Raw genomic sequence first — 21,482 nt, forward strand, 5'->3', positions numbered from 1 at the left:
TGTCCCTAAAATTATTTCTTCTCCTGATCAGGAGACACTTGATATATTTCTCCCATTACTGAAAATGCTTTGGCCTTTTTGTTAAAATAGTAACTACCAAATCTTCATTCTCTAAAATAATTATTTTTTCTTTGCCATTAATAATTGTCTCTAGAATAATACTTTAAGATTATGCAAATATCCAGCTGATCCTGGTAGTGCATGACTTTAATACCAGCCAGCCCTCGGAAACAGACAGATATCTGAATTTGAGACTAGCCTAGTCTACAGATCGAGTTCAAGGACAGCCAGGGCTTCACAGAGAAACCTTGTTTTGGGGGACAGGGTTGTAATGAAGAATAAGGCCCACTATGGTTGTGCCCACCTTTAATTGCAGCAGACCAGAGGCAGAGGCAGGCAGATCTTGGTGAGTTTGAGGCTAAGCAGGGGTACATAGTGAGACCCTGTATCAAAAAAAAAAAAAAAAAAAAAAAACCACAAATAAAATTTTTTAAAAGGTTAAACACTGGATTAGCCAAATGCATTGCTGTGTGTCCTCATTCCCAGCTATTCTGAAGGTTGCAGGTTGGGTGTGACGGTGCACATCTTTGATCCCAACCCTCTGGAAGCAGAGACAAGAGGATCACCAAAAGTTCCAGTCATCTTGATCTACATACTGAGTTCCATGGAACTCCCTTATATGGTGAAGACTTTCTGAATCACAGAACAAGCAAACTGTACTGGAGGCTGAGACAATATTGTCACTTAGCCCAGAAGTCTAAGACTGGAACAAAACCTTCTCCCCATCTTTTAAAACACACAGATCAATAAAGGAATAAAGTGGTTCTGACGGTCATCTTGGTTGTCAACTTGTCAACTTGACTATATCTGGAATTAACTAAAATTTAAAAATGGAGGGCATACTTGAAAGGAATTTTTGCTTAATTTGAAGTAGAGAGATCCACTTCGAACTGAATCTTGAGGCAGGAAGACACACAACTTTAATCTGCATTTTGATTCATAAGATACACCTCTAATCTGGGCCACACCTTCTGCTGGAGGTGTATATAAGGGCATGGAAGAAGGAAGTTTTTGCTTATTGCCAGCTTGCCCTCACCTTGAGAGCAAGTCCATTCTTTCACTCACAATAGAGCCTTGAAGATTCCAGTGTCTGTTGAAGACCAGCTGAGACATCCAGCCTTGTGAACTGAGCAACTTCTGGATTCTTAAATTTTCCATTCATAGCAAGCCATTGGATTAGCTGGACTGCAGCCTGTAAGTCGTTCTAAAAAAAAACCCCTTTCTATGTATACAGAGATTCATTGTATAAATTCTGTTTCTATATAGAGGATTCTGACTAATAATAGTGATGATAGTTGGTTTTCATTTAGAAAATGAGTATACTTTTGCAAAAATACTTCCAAGTTGCGCATGGGTTTTTTTTTTTTTTTTTTGTTTTTTTTTTTTTTGGTCTTTCAAGACAGGGTTTCTCTGTAATAATTCTGGCTGTCCTGGAACTCACTTTGTAGACCAGGCTGGCCTTGAAACTCACTGAGGTTCCCCCTGTCTGTGCCTCCCAAGGGCTGGGATCAAAGGTGTGTGTCACCACCACCCGGCTAAGATTTGAAGATTTTTAAAACTGAAACTTAGTGGAACTCACACTAAATTATCCACAGTACTTTCTTGTGACATCTATATCATAGATCCCAAACATTGCTTTCTTTTTTTTTTTCTTCTTTTTTCCGAGACAGGGTTTCTCTGTGTAGCTTTGCGCCTTTCCTGGAACTCACTCTGTACCCCAGGCTGGCCTCGAACTCACAGAGATCCGCCTGGCTCTGCCTCCGGAGTGCTGGGATTAAAGGCGTGCGCCGCCACCACCGCCCGGCTACATTGCTTTCTTTGCTATCCCTTCCTGGATTGTAATGATTTAATTATCAGAGATAGTAAGATTCTTCAGGGAGGGGAAGGTCCTTTGGAGTATAAAAGGAGTTGGGAGAGACTTGAGACAACACACTTTAGAGAGCTGAGGCAAGCGGCCGCTCCAGCAAGGGGCTCTCTTCTCAATCTGTCCGGAGAGAGAAGGCCTTCGGAGAGGTGAGTGAACCCCAGGCCAACTGGCCCCCAATCGACAGAAATTCTCTTAGGAAAGCTGCAGGTCTTGGGAGCTATGCCCTAGTTCTTTGCCAGGACTTGAGCGTAACATTCACCCATGAATAGGTTTGCTTTCAAATAATGTTCACTTTTTAAAGTTATGTATTTGCATTTTGTGTTTTTCTTTCTTTGTCTTGACACTCTTTACCTTGTCTGGTAAAATGTACGTATCGTGTTATTTATTGTTGGAGACAGTAGTGCAGCCGGGCTGGTCTGGAACCGGCTGTGTATATCAGGCTATCACTGAGCTCTGCCTCTTGAGTGCTGGATTAAAAGCATTTGCCACCACCCTTTATCTTTTCTTTCTGCATTTTGTTTGTGACAATGTCTTACTATATAACCCTGGCTGGCCTGGCTGTATTTCATTTTCTATTCAAAAATTCTCTGGTTGTATATGGTAGTGTGTGTCACAGAGTACAAGTAGAGCTCAGAGGACTTGGATAGGTGAATTCTCTCTTTGGACTCTAGGACCCAGAGACAGACCTCAGTCCATTGGGTTTGCATCTTCTGTCTTTATCTCTTATGGTAATCTCCCAGCCCATAAATCAAATGTTCTTGGGAACTGTGATGTTAATAGTTGCATAGGAATGTTCTGGGTGGACCAGAATTATATTTAACTGGTTCTATAAACTGCAAAACAGAAGGTATAGCTACATATATTGCTTAAATCCAAACTTTGTTCCTCAGTATATACTATTCAAGTTCAAAATTCTTATTTCCCTAATCAACAAGTCCCCAGGAAGTCTTTCCTATGCTTAGTGATTTAATCTGCTGAAACCATAGATCTGCTTTCAACATAAGGTTAAAATTGTTTTCAAACATACATATTTTAAGGTCATAAAGTAGTAAGATATCATTGGTGACTGATTTTGTGACGACCGAATAATTTTTCACACCGTTTGCAATTCTGTGTCTGCTCAAGAATGAAAGCCAAAGGTTATGGTGTTTCCTTCTTACAAACATTTACAAGGGTGGCCTAAAAATAGTTGTCACCCAAGAGAAGGAATTAAAGCTGGCCTAGAATCCTGTCACATGGTATAACTATTTTAGTGTCTCAATGTGGTGATATATTGTGTCCCCCCAATATATTGTGCATCCGAATAAACTTATCTGGGGTCAAAGGACAGAACAGCCACTAGATAGACATAGAGGCCAGAAAATGGTGGCACACGCGCCTTTAATCCTATTACTTGGGATGCAGAAATCCATCCCGATCTCTGTGAGTTCAAAGCCACAATGGAAACAGCCAGGCTTGGTGTGACTCATGCCTTTAATCCCAGGAAGTGATGGCAGAAAGCAGAAAGGTATATAAGGTGTGAGGACCAGGAACTAGAATCGGTTAAGCTTTTAGGCTTTTAGCAGCAGTCCAGCTGAGATCCATTGGGATGACACAAAGGTTTCCAGTCTGAGGAAACAGGATCAGCTGAGGAATTGGCAAGGTGAGGTAGCTGTGGCTTGTTTGTTCTGTCTCTCTGATCTTTCAGAATTTACCCCAATACCTGGGTTTGTTTTTATTAATAAGGCCTTTCAAGATTTGTGCTACATCTCAATAGTGCTAGGTTTATCGATCCTCCCTGAATGTCAGCAAATAGTCTAGATCTTGGGGCCTCAGAGAGTGACAGCAGGGGAACATGTAGTTTACTAGCAAGGAATGTATTGCATCATCACTGACTGGGTTAGGAGGAAACTGGTATTTGGTATTTGTGTATGCAGGGGTAGGGAAGTTAAATCATGTTGCAAGTTTATAGAGACTAAAAGTGTTCAGGAAATGGTGGTATGGCCAGTCTGGGTCTGCAACTGTAATGGGATACAGTTGACTTGGGTCACTTAAGAGGTAATTGCTATAGCTGCTGAAAGCAGAAAGTAGGAAAAGATTCTAGCAGAGCATCCAAATCAGTGGTCTGGTCTTATTTCAATAAACTTATAGGTGTGGTGGAAAATTCCATTACCAAACTAGAAAATGCCAAAGACATTTCTTTCTTTCTTTTATTCTATTTAGTGCTTTATATGTTTTTTTAAATGAAGAAGACTAAAAGCACAAATATTCAAATTAACAGATGGTTGACTGCTCTCAGCCAAAGCAATACAAACTTTACAATTCTCACCAGGAGTGTCTTTAGTTACAATTCAATTCTTCAGTCCTTTTTAAAAAATGCACTTCATTATGGAAGAATCTTTTTCTATTCTCAAGTTTCTGATCTCTTGAAAATGTCAAAGCACATGAAAAGAATCTTATTCTTTGGATTCTATTATAATACTGGGAGTGTCTGTCTCAGAGATGGGAAATTTTTATACTCTTTATTCTAGACTCTAGTTCTTCCCTAGAAGATTATCTTGACCTCACTTCCCTTACAATATGCCAATTCCCCAGGCTGAATTAAGCAGTCCTCTGCAGGGTTCCAATGACACCCAAAGCAAACTTTTATTTAGTTATACCTTGTCAACAGACAATATTTTACTTACATACATTTGCATCATATTTGGGAACAGTCTTATTCATGCCTGTACATCCATACATTTTGTTTTGTGTTTTGTTTGTTTCTTTTTTCGAGACAGGGTCTCACAATATAACCCCAGTTGGCCTGGGATTCACTATGTAGACAAGGCTGGCCTCAAATTCACAAAGATCTGCTAGCCTCTGCCTCCTGAATGCTGAAATTAAAGGCTTGCAGCACACGTGGCCCAAATCCACAACTTATAACAATGCCAGGACAACCAAATGGCCTTTTGAGTAGCAGTATAAGCAGTCCTGAAGCACATGGTAGGATTTCTGCTGAAGATATTAACTTGTGGTTGACATAAGAACAGAACCGAGCAGGGCAGCAAGTACTCTGTGCATTCCTACAGACCTCAATTCCTCTATTTCTTCTCATCCTTCCCACTCCTAGAACTGCTGTTCCTGTCTAATAATAGGACAGTGCTCTAGCCCTTTTTCAAAAGAGATCTCATTGGCTCGACAGAGAAAAGAGCCTCTCAATTCCTGGAGAATGCTGAGTTGCAGATCCTACCTTACGAACATCATCAATAACCTGACCCAGGCAATTTAGTAAAATCATGGGTCAAAATACAAAATAGAGGTCGAGGGATCCAGCCTGATTCAATCCCCAGGACCATGAAATAATTAAAAATATTTTCAAATGTTAATAAAATTCCAAGTAGACTTAGACCCTCAGAATTACTGGATAGACTCTTCCCCTCATCTCTTCAAAATAATTTTTTCTAACGTGTACACAATAGCATGTATGTGGAGGTCAGGGAACAACTCAGAGGATTTGTTCTCTGCTGTCACCATGTGGGTCCCACAGACAGAACTCAGGTTGTTAGGCTCTTGGCAAAGGCCTTCCCCCACTGAGCTATCTCGCCTCCCTACTTTCCCATTTTCATCCTAAGAGGAATTGAACCTCGGTTACCAGGAGCATTTCTATTGCTGCTATTGCTGCTGATGCAATCATAGTTCTTAGAACTACAAAAAAAAAAAAGTTTATGCATGCACTGAACTAGAAACAGGTCTTCTCTCCCTGGGTGGCACACACCTACTTTATGTTCCCAAAGGCATAGCATATGCCTTCCCTCTGCCTCCAGTGATGAGTTTCCTGAAAATGATAGCGTCTGGGATCTTGGGCATTCTCAGGCACCATCCTGCAAATCAGAACCATCCTGGTGACTCAGGAGATCTGAATGTTTATCTTGCACCCTGCAGATCCCAATTTTATGAAAACAAAAATGAGTCTGAGAAAGCAATTTTCAATTTTGGTTGGCTCATTTCACTGGGTTTCTTCCCATCTGTCCTTTTATAAATTGGGGTAACTCTTTAATGGAACTCTCTTAGGGTCAGTAAAACACAATCATATAAGTATAAAGGAAGTCACTTGGAATAAAGTTCCATAGGAAAGCAAGGTACATTCCGGTTGAGGACTTCCCCTAGGGTCTGAGAAGAGTGATACTTTTCTGTGATCACTTGGATGGGATGTTTCTCTTATTCTTCCTAAGGTCTTTTTCCCAAAAATAAAAAACTGGATGGTTTCCCACACCTTTGAGTTGGTTTGCTTTAAGACAGGATCTCACTATGTAGCTACTGGCTAGACTAGGACTCACAGAGATCAATTGCCTCTGCTTCCTTGAGTGCTAGGATTAAAGGTATGATCCACCACACCTGGCCCTGCTGAGGGCTTTACTTGGTTGTAATTTGGTTTTGGTGCTGGAGACTCAACCTAGGCTTGTATGTGCTAAACAAACTCTCTAAGAGCAACTCCCCATCCCTTGAATAAAGCCAAACCAAAGCCAGCCAGGCATGGTCGCACTTGCCTCTAATCCAGCACTCAGAAGGCAGAAACTGCCCCTTTCATTCCAATTCTGTTCTGCTCCCTCTCCCTCCTACCATATTTACTAAGTTATAATTGCAATAATTTGGCTTAGTGACTTCTTTGATTTAGTGATATTCTAAAAGTATCTGATCTTTTACTATTACTCAAAATCTTCCAATGACTCCAATAACTTCCAGATAAAGTCCAGACTCTTTAGCAAGCACTAAGATTGTGCTCTGCTCTGCCTTGTTACCCTTCTAGTCATTTGAAGCTTATGGTTTCCAGCATGCTTTCTGGGGCCTCCATAGCTTTAGATCCAAAGTTCCTTTTGTTTAGGACATTCTTTCTAGACTACTCCTTAAAACCTTAACATTAGCTTTTCCTCAGCTTTGCTGGCTTCTAATCACCAGAGCACTCCATTCCTTGTATTCTGCTGTGCTGAGCACATGCCTGCCTCTATGACATTTATCATATTGTGCTAATCCTTTTTAGACCCTTTCTCTCTCTTATGTTCCATGTCTTCATAGCAGAGGATGTATTATATTAACTCCCTTGTGCCTAACATTACTTTGCACATGGCAGATATTTAATAAACAACTAGCACATTTTGTGTTAATATTTTGTATTTGATTGATAATGTTTTGGTGACTGCACTGTTGTTTGGTAGAAACAAACCCTGAGAAAACTATCTGGCATCAGACAATGAGATTAGAAGGTAGAATCAAGCTAGTGGATGCTTATAATGGGCAGACGTATCAGCTAACCATTACAGATTATCTACTAATTTTCCTTTGTTATAGTTGTATATTTCTCCTAAAACCCATGTTTATATTACCGCTTAGAAAAATCTTTTTATTTCAAGAAATAAGTAATAACTGACAACTAATATCAGGGACTCAGGAATGAATTATTGAGTTTGTACAGATTCACTTAAAGCTATAATAGTAACATGCAGAGCCTTGTTCAGATCTGACCTCCCAGTAATGCCAACCTCTGATCCCCCTGACTCTACCTCCCAAAACACTGAGATTAGATGCATACGCTATCATGCCCAGATCTCATTCCCATTGTTTGTGATTTTTAATTTTTCTTCATCTATATAAAAGTTCCATTGGGATAGAGACCACAACAACAAGCTAGGAGAGCACCTGGCATGAGATAAGCAGTTATCAAATGCATGTTGGGGTGGAAAAGTCTACTAGCCAAAGGGATGAAAATTCCATCTTGAGCGGAGGATGAAACCAGGCGGTCCTAGGACCAAACCCTGACAAGCACACTGTTAAAGGGGAAGGCTGCAAAGGAAGTTTGGGAAAACGAGGAGTGGGTATTCAAGGATTTTAGGTAGAAAAATTACTTGATATCTAAATATTGATTTAATATCTGCTATGTGGATTAACAGTTTAAGAATTCAAGAAATCAATAATTAGTCAGTGTGGTAGCACACACCTTTAATCCCAGCACTCGGAAGGTAGAGGTAGGTGGATCAGTGTGAGTTTCAAGCCAGCCAGGGCTACACAGTGAGACCCTGTCTCAAAAGAAAGAAATTCATAATATGAGAACTTTGCATTTTCAAAACCTCCGTAGGTTTTTGCACTGGTTTCCTCTTACTCAGGGTCCTCCAGTGATTAACTGAGTACACAGGTAGCAATGTTTTCTCCACTGGCGCAAGCAAACAGCATGTGTTAGCCAGGGGAAAGCATGGCTACTGTAGCTTTTCAAAGCCCACGTCTGCAGGAAACAGTTCAATAACAGTTTGATGATATTCTTATGTAAGACTGCCGGAGTGATGCTGCTCAGTCAGTCTGTCTGGATTATCTACGGCCTAAATGCCAACTCTGTAAATTAAATCTGTCAAGTGCCAACTTTGCCATAGTATGCATAGCCAACCTTTAACATTTATTTATACTCCATTTCTTTCCTCTAGCCAGATTAAATTCTCCTTTCCTAAGCTATTTTTTGCTTCCTTTCAAACTGGCATAATTCAACATGTTCTAGACAGTCACATGGAAACTATAGCCCTACAGATTTCCAATTCCCAAATGATTTGTATTCAGGCTACAGAAGCACAAGAAAAAATTTTGCCAGGTTTTCTAAAAATAAGACTTCTCAAACTAGATTTCCTCAGGTACCAGAATGTGAACCTCAGGATATGAAAATGCTGAATTATTTGGGGCCATAGTAAGTCCTTTATTCAGCCTGAAGGAAATTATTTTATCACAAAGTGAAAAATACTATTCTCTTGACCAATCTGTCTTGTCGCTTCTTAATGTGCAGACAGAACTCCCAGAGAAGTATTCTTTATATTAAGTATCAAAGTTGTTAGAATCAAAACATTTTCATCTAGTTTGAATACTGCCTAAGTATTCAATTTAAATCTGAGAAGGGAAAGAAAATGCCTATAATACAAATTAAAGAGAATTTTCTTAACTTTTTTTTTTTTTTTTTTTTTTTTTTTTTTTTTTTTTTTTTTTGGTTTTTCGAGACAGGGTTTCTCTGTGTAGCTTTGCGCCTTTCCTGGGACTCACTTGGTAGCCCAGGGAATTTTCTTAACTTTTTAAAAATGTTGAGTCTCTGACTCAATTTAATTTTAGAAACTATTAACTTCTAGTGATTGTATGTGATAATATCTTTACTTCAGCCAGGCATGGTGAGACATACCTGGAATATTACCACTTGGGAGGTAGAATGAGAAAGATCAGGAGCTTAAGGCCAGTCTCAGTTACATAGTGAGTTTGGGGGCAGCCTTCATCCCATGAGAAGACAATACACAATACAAAAACCACAGAACTCAAAAAGATATTTAATACTGACACACTTGAGTTCATTCATGAACATTTGTATCTATAATAATCTTCTATATGACTGAAAGTTTCTATGTTGTCTGAGTCTATATAAAACACAATAGTCTACATCTATTGGCCTCTGGACTTTCTCTTAAGGTTAGATTCCTTGAAAGGTTTTTTGCAACAAACTTTAGCTCCTCACTGGAAACTGCTGTCTAAAATTCCTATAGAATTTTTGACATGGTATTGTTTTTATTCATCAAAACATCTGACTATAGTAATATATCCTTTTGCCTTTTTTTTTCTTTTTTGCAATACCGAGGCTCAAACCCGAGGCCTTGCCCGGCAAACACTCTAACCACTGAGCCATATCCCCAACTCACTTGTAGCTTTTTATTTGTGTATTTGTGTGGGGTTGGAGTGGTGCTTGCAGAGGCTAGCAGAGGGCATCAGAACCCCTGAATCCAGAGTTACAGAAGATTGTAAGCTGTCCAACAGGGTGCTGGGAAACAAATTCAGGGCTTCTAGATGAGCAGCCCTTGTTGTTAACCACTGAGTCATCTCTCTAGTACTTTTCTGCTTTTTGAGAAAGCATGAACTCTGGATCCTCTGACCTAAATCTCCAAAGTAATTGGGATTACAGGCCCAACTTAAAAAAATAAATAAATAAATGCCTGACCAAAAAAAAAAAGATATTATGGGTATGTTTTAATTTTTTAGCACTAATGATGTAAATGTATGTTCATTAAAGATTTAAGTATGCTACACGTTTTTCACCTTAATAATTGTTATTCTAAACAATACTGATAGTGACCATTTTGCTGTTTATCCAGGGTTTTTTTTTTAACCTTTCTTAAATATGGTAATGGGAGCTCACCCTCTGCCCAAGTATCCACACAGTTATTCAGCTCTATCCATCCATCTGGATATTTGCCCATACCAAATAGACTTGATTCATGTATACCTTACTTAGTATTGATACTGTCACATGTGATCTTTCAGTGGAACAATAACATTTTGCTATGTGAGTGTTGTCAATCAATCTCTTTCATGGCCCCACAACAATCTGACGATTGTGAGGGTGAAATCGTCCTTTTATAGACTTGGTATAAATGGAATCATTGTTTACAGCTGTCCTGTGCTTGTAAGATTTTTCTCTATAATCATTAGGATACATCTGTTGCCTTCTGAGGTCTTTAATCTTCCATAGGCACCTGCCTTATAATAGTCCTATCATCCCGCTTATCTTACAGGCCTTGTTTTTTATATTAGGAATATGTTGATATAAGCTCAAAGGACAAGTTTTGTTAAGTAACTTCCAGTTGGCATCTTGTTTGGCAGAAGTGGTTCTCTTCCATTTAGGGATTCTGGAGTCTAATCACTAGTTTCTCAAGGTTTTCTTTCTTCTCTTAAAGTCTGGACCAGTATTTACAAGTCTGTTACATAGAAGTGCTTAATGCTCCAAGCACAAATGGGGAAGGTCTACATTGCTTTGGTCCACAGGGATCTCCCTGCTCAATGCTGGGATGGGTTATTCCTGAGAATCAGCAGTTTCAAACTACTCAATAACTAGAACAGTCACCCTCAGCACATGGATAACCACTGTGGCACAGGAAACCCAGTAATCGGCTGCCAAAGCAACAGGCCATGCATGCCTTCTAAGAATTTAGTAGATCAGCCAGCAAGTCTACATCTGGTTTAAGATACATTCTTTCAGCAGCAAATAGGATGAAGTGGTACTTCCTTGTCAAAGAATAGGACCCTCGGCGCCGATTAGTCCTCCTGATAGTTGGAGTCCAGTTTCTAGAGCTCAGCGGCAGCTAACTGAATAAGACACATCAGCACTACCTGTAGTAATTACAGGATCTGTGGATTACACAGCTCACAATTTGCATCACAAGTTCCACAGCAAAACTACCTAAAACACTGACTTACCTTTGCTTACTATTTGCTGACTTATTTTAGCTCACCAAATTCCCCCTTTCCAAAAGGTTTCATTATCGTATTTCACTGTGTTGACCAACCTTTGGAGTAAGAGGGGCCAATTTAGCATGTCTAAGTATGTTATTATACAAGTTGGCCAAATTCACTAATTGATTCTGCCTGTATTTTTTCCCAAGCTGAAGTTAATACTTACCCAAAGTCACTGGTCATATGAAAGGTTTTAAGTCTGTAATACTGAATCTGTCTTCTGTTCAGTTTCCTGGTCTGATCAACTTCACTTTCCCGTCCCAAGACTTTTCTTTTAATCTTCCTGTATTTTCTTAGGACTTACATAATTTAAACATTACCCTATTTTACCTCATAAAGGGATATATGTTTCAAGTTCCCTTGAGTTAAATGGATCTCCAGGCAAGCCATTTTTAACGAAGATGAGTTGCTTTTTTGTTGTTGTTGTTACTTTAAAGGTTGGGCCTACTTTGTTGCTGTTCAAAGGCACTTATTTTGCTTACAGAGTATATGTTTATAAAAAAGTTGAGTGACTATGCAAGGAAAGTCTCTAAATAGAAGTGCTAATAAATCCTAAAATGCACTACAGGGAGACAGGGCACAACTTGGTTCTTATTGCTCCAATCTAATGTGTATGTAGAAAAACAGGAGACAAAAGGCTTCAATGTTATTGGAAAGCTGTTTTCTTCAAAGCAGGTAAAGGTCCTGTTTACCAGTCCTAGACGACTGAGCAGAAGGGTTTTTCAGGTGATGAAAGCTGCCCTTGTGTAGCACAAACAATTGCGCTACAGCTCACTTAGAGGTCTAGATTAAAAGGACACTGGAACAGGACTGGAGATCAACAAAATGGGAGGCTTAGCTTTTGACGCAAAAAATTACATCAGTCCTTGATAAAGCCGAAGATTCTTAATTCAAAAAAGGCTTCCCCTTAGCAATGGCTAACCTTTCATTATCTGTGAGTGAGCAGCAGTACAAAGGATGCATGTGATTTCGAAATGCCACAATCGAGCCAAATGCAGTTGCCAGCATCAGCAGTTTGGGGGGGGTGTAACCTAAAAAGAAAAAAAAGGGGGGGTGCGGGGGGCTCGGGAGCAACAAGCCTCAAAAAAATACAGACACTTCCCGAGTTCCAGGGGCTAAACTCTGCGGAGAGCCTTCCCACGTGGAAGTAAGGGTGGCGACCAGAGAATCCCTCATCCCAGCCTAGGGCCGGGCCGGGCACTGGAGCGGTGAGTCACCCGCCCAGCGGTCATGCGACATGAATATGGGGTGATGACGGAGATCCTGGGGCGCGCAGGTGCCAAGGTAAACCGTTGGCCAGCGCGCCTGAGCTATGGCTTCGGGCGACCGGGTTCCGCCTGCCGGAGCCGCGGCGTCCCACGCCGAGGCGAACTCGAGGCTCTAGCGGCCCGAGCGTTGTGTGTTCAAGCAGCGAGGGAACAGGCTCGCAACGCCGCGCCATTCATCAACCGGTTCGCACCGGTGGCGGCCGCCGCCGCCGCCGCCGCCGCGCGTGACGTCGGCGCCCCGGGCCCCGCCCCGCCCCGCGCCGCTGGCGTCCCGCGCCCTGATTGGCCGCCGCCGGGGCGCACGTCGCGCCGGCTATAAAGGGGCGGGCTTGTGACGCAAGGGCGCCTAGGCGCGCGCATTGGCTCTGGGCTGCGGCCGGCTCGGCGACGCTCCTCGGGCAGCTCACTGCATGGTCGTCTGGTGCCCCCGCCGCCTGCATCGCCGCCGCCCTCGCCGCCGCCGCCCCGCGACGCCCACCGCCGCCTGCCCTGCCGCCGCCGCCGCCTGCGCCGCCTCGGGACCGGCTGTATGATTAGGCCACAATCTTCAATGAGTAGACATATTCCTGTGAGTACCGCGGGCCCGGCCTTTGTTAGAGCGGGCGGCTGTGTGGGGAAAGGGAGGCGGGCGGAGGCGCCGGCCAGCGGGACCGGGACCCGGGGACCCGGGGACCCGGGGACCCGGGAGCGGTCGGCGGGGGCCCGAGAAGCCGCTCTCTCTGCGCGCGTGCGACCCCGGCGGCCTTTGTTCCGAGAAGCCGCGCGGGCGTCGTGGACGTGGCCGGGCCGGGGCGGGGCGGGCGGGGCGCTCGGGACCGGGGGACCCGGCGCCCGGGGCCTCCCTCCCAAGATGGCCTCGGTGGCCGCCCGCGCTCGCCACCGCGAACCCCGTGATTGCGGACCTCGCGGCTGTGCGCGCCGCTCAAGCCCGGGCTTGCCCGACCTCTGCCAGGCGTCGGTAGGGGCGACCGGGGGGTTGGTGGAGGGGGTCCCTGTCCGGTCCCCGCGGCGAGCTGCGCCTGGGGCTGCCTGCTGTTGGACCGGGAGCAACAGGAGCTGGTCAGAACTGCGAGGCTCCTGTTGAGTGAGCCGCAACCCTGCACCATTCCACTGCTGTTGAGCCCGAAGGGACTCCGGCTTGGGACCGATGTGTGGACCTGAGGTCTAGATTCCTGGGGTCGTGCTTCCTGGCTTGCTTTTTATTCTATATTTTTATCCTGGTTTGCGTCGTGCCGGCTGATCGTTTGAAAAAATCAGAAAAGCTAGACCTGTTCCAGAAAGAAACAGCGTTTTACACGCGCTAGATTGGGTGCGTTACCAGAAACCTGAGTGTATTTGGAACGGAATTGGATAAAGTAGAGGGTTCTACAGACTGGCTTGATTCTGCAATCCGACAAACTGACTTAAGCTAATGCCACAACACACACACACACACACACACACACACACACACACACACACACACACACACACACAATGTTCGTTTCTCTATGTTTTGTGTGCTGTTAGTTTGTGCAGTTAAAGTAGGAAGATCTCTTCGTGTGTCTGAGCTGCCTATCATGTTTGGTTTTTGCCTGTGAGGGAATGGGGACATATTAGAAGGATGTCAGTGGTCACCACTCTTAATTGAAGTGTCCTCCAGCCACTGGGTGGCTCCACTCATTTCATACCAGTTCAGGAATTTTTCCCCCCCTGCTTTCCAGCTTCCTAATGGAACTCTTAAAAAGCTTTGTGTCCCGTCCTGTGTATGGTCAGAAAAGTGCCAAATTTACTAAAAGGCTGTTTAGGATAAGAAACCATGCCTCAAAAGATTAGAGTCTACTCCTTGAAGTGGTAATATCTTTACTGATAATTTAGACGCCAAGTTTTTTAACCCACGGGGCAGATAAGTATCTTGTGAGGAGTCACTTCAGAAAACATGGGAATAAGTTGTCTTGATTGTGGTACCTTTTTAGTAAATAAAATCTTAGTATTAGTTATTTTTTACCAAAAAAAAAAAAAAAGACTGGAATTTTGACTGATTTTATTTGAAGATTTTACTTTGGCAGTTCATTTTGAAGGATACAGACGATGTGTTTGGGGCAGTGCTTGTCCTTGAGTGTTCTTGTCATTGAGTGCATTCCTTAATTTATACACAACCTGCCTAGAGTAGATGGACGGCAAAGCGTTTTGTTAATGTTCATCTACCTCTAATCGGTTTATTCGAAAAGCTTTTTATGCACATACTCTGAAAAAAATGCCCTGTGAATATTAATCTTCTATTTGGTGCAGACATGAAACTGATTTAATTTTAAAAGAGGAACTTAGGGAAAATGAAATGTATTTATAAGTTAGTAATCACAGTCACCTTGTGTTTGAGACCATATAAAAAGTCTTAACATAAATTATTCTAATTCCTTTGGGTTTTAGTTTAGAGCATATAAATGAAATTGGAGTTTAAAAATAGGAAAGAGGTAAAGTTGTGTATATTTTATTTGAAGATAATTTGTCTTAAGACTATGTGGTTGAAGACCCCTTCAGTAATTGTATTTATAAGAGCCAATTTAATTGGAAACCTAAGAGATGACATGAAAATATAAAAGCTCTTAGGAGTTACTAATTTTTAAGCAGGAAATTTCTTGTGGTTTCACGTAGAGAGTAATCATTCAATGCAATGTGGTTTATGGAAACAAGATAGCCTAGCATTCCAGTCAATCTTCTACGGATGAGTCCCATCAGGCTAGAATCACACCCTCACACAATTCAGAAGAGTTTTTGTCCCTTTCCATGCTTTTGAGACATGCTTGATGAGTTCTTACACTTAGAACCTGTTATAACTGTAATGTAACTGCACATGAATTCTTTTTAAATGTCAAGGAGATGATAGAAAATGCAAAAGGGAAACGTGGGGATGACTGCATCATATTTAAGCTTTAGTGACTAAAATGTAAAGGCTAATTATTGAGAAATAATTGCATTAAAATACTATCTTTGTAGAAAGATCATACAAAGTGTCTCTCAGTATGAGTTCAGTAAATTATGCAAAAACTGAGAGATTCAAACCACATGAAGTTTATACTAGTGTGTAAACAGCAAGATAAGTCGATATAGAAAATAATGCATGTAGTTTGGACCTGTATAAAAATAACTTAAAAGAGTAATTAATGTAATATATTTGTGTATTGATGTGTATATTGGGAATTCTACCAAATGTAGCAGTGACTTGCTTTGAATATTCTTTATAATTGACTAGCAACTTCACTTTAATGGGCTTGTGACTGCATACAGTAGGCCTATTGATTTTAAAATGCAGTCACCTTGAATTTTGTAATTCGAGTAAAAGCTGACTTCTTGGTGTCTCTTAATATGAGCATAGTTGTGTGCTTAGTGGAAGAGCCTGACATGTTCCTTTTGAATTGGAAAATAACTTTTTTTTCCCTCTTTCTTTCTTTTTCTTCTAAACAGCAGTTCTGTGGTGTTCTTGGTCACACATTTATGGAGTTTCTGAAGGGCAGTGGAGATTACTGCCAGGCACAGCACGACCTCTATGCAGACAAGTGAACTGTAGAAATTCATTACTACTCCACCAAGAAGCCCCCATAAGAGTGGATAACCTGGACACAGACGTGTTGAATTGAAATCTGCAGAGCATTTTACAAGAGCTCAGACCTGGATGGGGTAAACCTCAGTGCACTTCCTTTGTATTGCCTCAGTATTACTGGATTGAAGAATCACTGCTTCTTGTTAGGAGGTTCATTTCATTGCCCATTTCTCCCAAGTTCATACTCAAAGCACTGAGATTTCAAGTGGAGTATATTGAATATTGAAGTAGACTTCAGGTTTTTTGTTTTGTTTTGGTTTGGTTTTTTGTTTTGTTTTGGTTTTGGGTTTTTTTTTTTTGCATCATTTCTGTATTCAATTTTTTAATTCTTTCATAACCCTATTGGGTGTTTTTTAAAACTAAATTAACATGGCTCGAATGAACCGCCCTGCTCCTGTGGAAGTCACATACAAGAACATGAGATTCCTTATTACACACAATCCAACCAATGCGACCTTAAACAAATTTATAGAGGTAAGTTAAACTTTTTTAATGTCCTAATTGGTTTTGCTGATTAATAGTGGGGCTAACTTGAAAGATGTTATAACTATAGTTTTGGTACTCAGAAAGGAAATGTCTTTATGGTGTTGCAGTTTGAGAACTGTGTGCCTTTGAGTTTGCTTAGTTAAATTTACAAGGCAGAGACCACCACTTACAGATTTTTTTCATGTATCCTCTTATCCTAATGGGATAAACTACAATTAGCTAATGTCTTTGACTTCATTTGTACTCTGGCTCTACTTTTCACCTTGTAATTCTGCTGTTTTCTCATGAGACATGTGTAGTCTTCCAGCCTATTCTTGGAAGGAATAATGCCAATTTATCTAGGCACACATTTATCAAGTTATTAAAACCTACAGATGTACAAAAGATAGCAAATAATTTATTGGAGTGTTTGAATGTTACTTACATTTTTTTTTTAATTTCCAATTACATTTTTTTTAAATGTCTATGAAGTTGAATTATAATTACTTAATATATCCTCAAGCCTGTAGTTTCTTATGGTGCATGGCTTTTTAAATTGAAGTCTGGGTTTGAGACTTTGAGATTATTTCTAAATTATTTCGGTCTGGGGAGGTAGTTCAGTCAGTAAAGTGCTTTACTGCTCATGCATGCAGATCCGAGATTTAAAAAGCTGTAAGCAGTGGCCCATGCTAGGAAGCCCAGTACTGGGGAGGTGGGGACACTTTGGACTCAGTGGCCAGCCAGCATAGCCTTCTTGGCAAGCTGTAGGACAAGATCATTTCTCAAAAATGAGATGAATAAGACCTGAAGTTGACTTCTGATCTCCAAATGCACCCAAGTACCCATAGAAACCAGATTTAAGGGGTTTTTTTTCCCTGCTCGCCGAGCTGAAAATGCATTCCTTTCACATTATATTATTCACAAGCAGATTAAATTTGCCTCTGTGTTAAACATTCATAACAGGCTCTGCCATTCTTCATTTACCTGCATGATCAAAAATGGTAAAAATGGCAGATGACAGCAATAACGATGTGGTTCTAAAGACCCCATGAGTGAATTTTTTTAATAAATGTATTTTTTCTAGGAACTTAAGAAGTATGGAGTTACCACAATAGTAAGAGTATGTGAAGCAACTTACGACACTACTCTTGTGGAGAAAGAAGGCATTCATGTTCTTGTAAGTACTTGAGTTTTCATATATTTCTGTTATGTTCGGGAAGTTTATTCAAGTTGGACTTGAAGAAGTTCAATTATAAGTCAAGGCAAAATTAGCCCAGTCAGCCTGGAACTTGCTATGAACTCAGCAATCCACTTGCCTCTCCTCCTGGATTTTGAGAATACAAGACTGTACCAATGTACCTAGCTAATTTAAAGGTCTAAAATATTTCTTCTTTTGATTCAGGATTGGCCTTTTGATGATGGTGCACCACCATCCAACCAGATTGTTGATGACTGGTTAAGTCTTGTAAAGATTAAGTTTCGTGAAGAACCTGGCTGCTGTATTGCTGTCCATTGTGTTGCAGGCCTTGGCAGGTAAGAAAATCACCTCATTTCTTTCCAGGTGGGTGCTTCTCAACCTTCCTAATGCTGTGACCCTTTAATACAATTCCTCATGTTGTGGTGACCCCAACCATAACATTAATTTTTGTTGCTACTTCATAACTAATTTTGCTACTGTTATGAATCATAATTAAATACCTAATATACAGAGTATCTAATAAGTGACCTCCAAAGGGATCTCGACCCACAGGTTGAAAACACTGTACTGTATCTCTAGCTTCCCAGCCATCTTATTTTGAGACATGACCTCACTGAGTTGCCCTAGCTGGTCTTAAACTCACTTCCTAGCAGGCTTGAAATTGTAATCTTCATGCCCCAGATTTCCAGGTAGCTGAGATTCTAAGCCTGTAGCATCGAAATCAGTCCTAAGATTAATACAAGGCTAATTTTGAAGTGTTAATATTGCAGGATGATTGATAATTATATTTTTTGATTTGGGGATATTCAAATAATGAATTTTATAGGGTTTAATTTTAAAAAAGTGATTCATCAAAATTTTTACCTTACCAGAGCTCCAGTGCTTGTTGCCCTAGCATTAATTGAAGGTGGAATGAAATATGAAGATGCAGTACAGTTCATAAGACAGTAAGTAATGGACTGTTCTCTTTCATGGCTGCTTGTATTTTATTATTCAATGTCTAAATGAAGCAAAATCCAAATCGTGTATCCATTGTCTTCGATTTGTTTGTTTTGGTGTGTGTGTTTTGTCTGACTGTATTGTGTGCCTGTTCTAGAGGTCAGAAGAGGGCATTGGATCCCTTGCAACTGAAGTTGATGGTTGTGAGCCACCATGTGGGTGTTGGGAACTGAACTCAGGTCCTCTGAAAGAGTAGCAAGTGCTCTTACTACCCCCTCCATTGTAATTTTTAAGATACTACTGAGGCCAGGAGAAAAGGACCTTATCCAACCTTTTGCATTTGTACAAATGATTGTTGAATGATTTATTATGCTTTATTGACTCTGTGTGCTTGTTATCATTTTGCTGAGATATTTAGAGCTAAAGTTGGGGGGCTTTTTTTGGTTTTAGTTTTGGGTGGTGGTGGTCTCAAAATCATTCATAGAATAAAAGTCAAATACAAACTAGCATATTAATTAGAAATCTCAGTGCTCTAGATTGGTCTTTTGGTCTTTGTTGTCATCTTTCTTGCTGCAGGAAGGAGCATCCTTCAGTTACCTTTCTCTTTTTTCTTCCAGAAAGCGGCGTGGAGCTTTTAACAGCAAGCAACTTTTGTATCTGGAGAAGTACCGTCCTAAAATGCGGCTGCGCTTCAAGGATTCCAATGGTCATAGAAACAACTGTTGTATTCAATAAAACTGGGGTGCCTGATGCCATTGCCTTGGAAGTGGAACTTCAGATGGGACGTGATTTGTCATACATAATTAACTAACGTATGGGCTTATTGAATAAGTCTACTGAAGCTTCCACAGTAATATTGAAAACCAGTTTTACCAGGCCATAAGCTTGACAGAATGGCAACCTCTATATTTGGGTTTGATCAACCTGTTTGGACAGTTAGCAAAAGATCTTTGCTGGTCAGCATTTAAAATGTGCTTATTATTTGTACCAATTCACCTTTCCTAAAATACGGTATTGAGTTATGTCCTTAAATGTACCCCTGTGCCAGAGTATTATTAGTATATAAGGAATTTAGAAAGATTAGGTGCCAAAAGACCCAGCACAATACCTGTATATTTTTAGCATCATACAGAACCAAAATTCCAGGAACTAAGAACACTTTAGACCTTCCATGGTTTATTCCTTCAGTCATTTCAAACACTGCAGGGCTTCTCTCCTTATCTGCCTGCTCACTCTGTTTACATCTCCCACACTCATACCAGAATACATCAGGTTTGCTTAGCCATCAATATTTTTTTAGGAAGTCTTGTGCTGATTATTTAATGTCTTTGTCTTATTTTGTGCTGTTATGAAAAACCTCCATTTGAAAATCGATTTGTTACAGAAGCACATTTCTTCAATAATGTCTCCAGACAAAAAGCCTTATAGTTAATTTAATGTTTGCACTCAAAGGTGCAACTTAACAGGGAGGGCCTGATAAAAGAATGGGAGGAGGCTATTAAATATTTTTAGTAAAATGTTGCCTTTGTCTTGTGCAGAACATGTAGAATATGCTCTTTAATTTAGTAAATATTTTTAAAAGGTAGATACATTGTTGTAGCTAACCAATTCTTAATCAAAATTTCTGAAATTGTTTTTTCCAATACCTATCAGAATATGTTTTCCAACTTGCTTGAATTATGGTTTTCCCCTCTCTTCCCAACCTCTCTTGCAAAAAAGACGTGGGATCTGCTAATGAACTGAGCAGACATATTTTATATGCCTTTTCAGCTATGTCACTTAATAATTGGATACTTGATCATTTGTTTTATTATGTAATCGATAAAATGGTGATGTGTATTGTTAGTTCAACCATATATTTATACTGTCTGGGAATGTGTGGTTATAGTTCTGTGGGAGAAATAATATGTCAGTGTTCACCAGCTTGTAAAAACTTAGTGCAAGAGCTTCAACATCTAAGTAAATGCGTTTGTCACTGTTATTTTGCTTAAAATTAACTTATTTTGTAGAAAACAATGGATTCAGTTAATATTTGAATTTATGAACAAATTTGTTAGGGTTATGGGCACTGTTGAATACCAAGTGCTTTTTATTATAAATTTTACTCTTTAAAGGTCTAGATAATTTTGAACCAATTGAATGTTGTGTACTGAGGGAAAACAGTTTGTAATAGATGATGACCTTGATTCTTAAGATTCAGTCCCATCAGTCAATAGTTTTGTGCAGTTTCCGATCCAGTTTTCTCATTTTTAAGTTAATTACATGCCTGTATATATTTTGAAATTAATTTGAACCTGAGTATTTGGCACATGATGGCTTAATAAATTTTAACTTTCAATAATCTGAAATGTTTCATTTCCATATTTTATGCTATGTTAAATGAACAGGATTTGTTTTTAAAAGTTATAAATGTAAATTGAAAATTGGATTGAAAAATTATATTCGATCTTGTGCTCTAAAAATTTTCTGTTGTCTTTTTCATGCCAGTCTAGCATTAAAAATTCCTGGTGTAGGTCATTGATTCTTACTCTATTACCACACAGCCCATAAACAAGCATTTGTTCTTATTTGGAGAGGAAAGGTGCTGTCATGATTATTGAAAGATCTTTTAAGTTTAAAAAGTTGTATTTATTGAGATTGTATATATGGTGCTAAAAGTCACTTTGCTTTATAAACTTACCTGTGCATTATAATATATTTACTCTTTAGTCAGATATTCTGTATCTGTAAATACAGTGATACCTATGATAACATCAAAATATCTTGAAGAATTATAAGGAGTTCTTCAATGCAAGAAGTTGGCAGATGTAATAAAATTTTCTTTGGAGGCCTGGAATACAGCTC

The 21,482-nt window shown here is 40.2% G+C and overlaps 1 protein-coding gene across 4 annotated transcripts in view; it reads left to right on the forward strand.

The window, feature by feature from the left end:
• Ptp4a1 (protein tyrosine phosphatase 4A1) overlaps positions 1–21,155 on the forward strand; it is a 32,478-nt gene extending 11,323 nt beyond the window's left edge. The window contains exons 1-6 of one of the 4 annotated variants that reach the window (XM_052745244.1): positions 12,905–13,024; positions 15,901–16,510; positions 17,586–17,678; positions 17,904–18,034; positions 18,572–18,646; positions 19,260–21,155. In XM_052745244.1, the coding sequence (XP_052601204.1) occupies positions 16,406–16,510; positions 17,586–17,678; positions 17,904–18,034; positions 18,572–18,646; positions 19,260–19,449 (594 nt within the window). In that variant the 5' untranslated portion in view covers positions 12,905–13,024; positions 15,901–16,405 and the 3' untranslated portion in view covers positions 19,450–21,155. Of the gene's footprint in view, positions 1–12,904; positions 13,025–15,900; positions 16,511–17,585; positions 17,679–17,903; positions 18,035–18,571; positions 18,647–19,255 lie in introns of those variants that run through there. The other 3 variants (XM_052745240.1, XM_052745243.1, XM_052745241.1) reach the window with 3 other exon arrangements.
• The last annotated feature ends 327 nt before the right edge of the window (positions 21,156–21,482 follow it).

Source organism: Peromyscus californicus, unplaced genomic scaffold, assembly GCF_007827085.1.
Source record: "Peromyscus californicus insignis strain IS unplaced genomic scaffold, ASM782708v3 Scaffold_19__1_contigs__length_69161282, whole genome shotgun sequence".
In the NCBI taxonomy this organism is placed as follows: domain Eukaryota; kingdom Metazoa; phylum Chordata; class Mammalia; order Rodentia; family Cricetidae; genus Peromyscus; species Peromyscus californicus.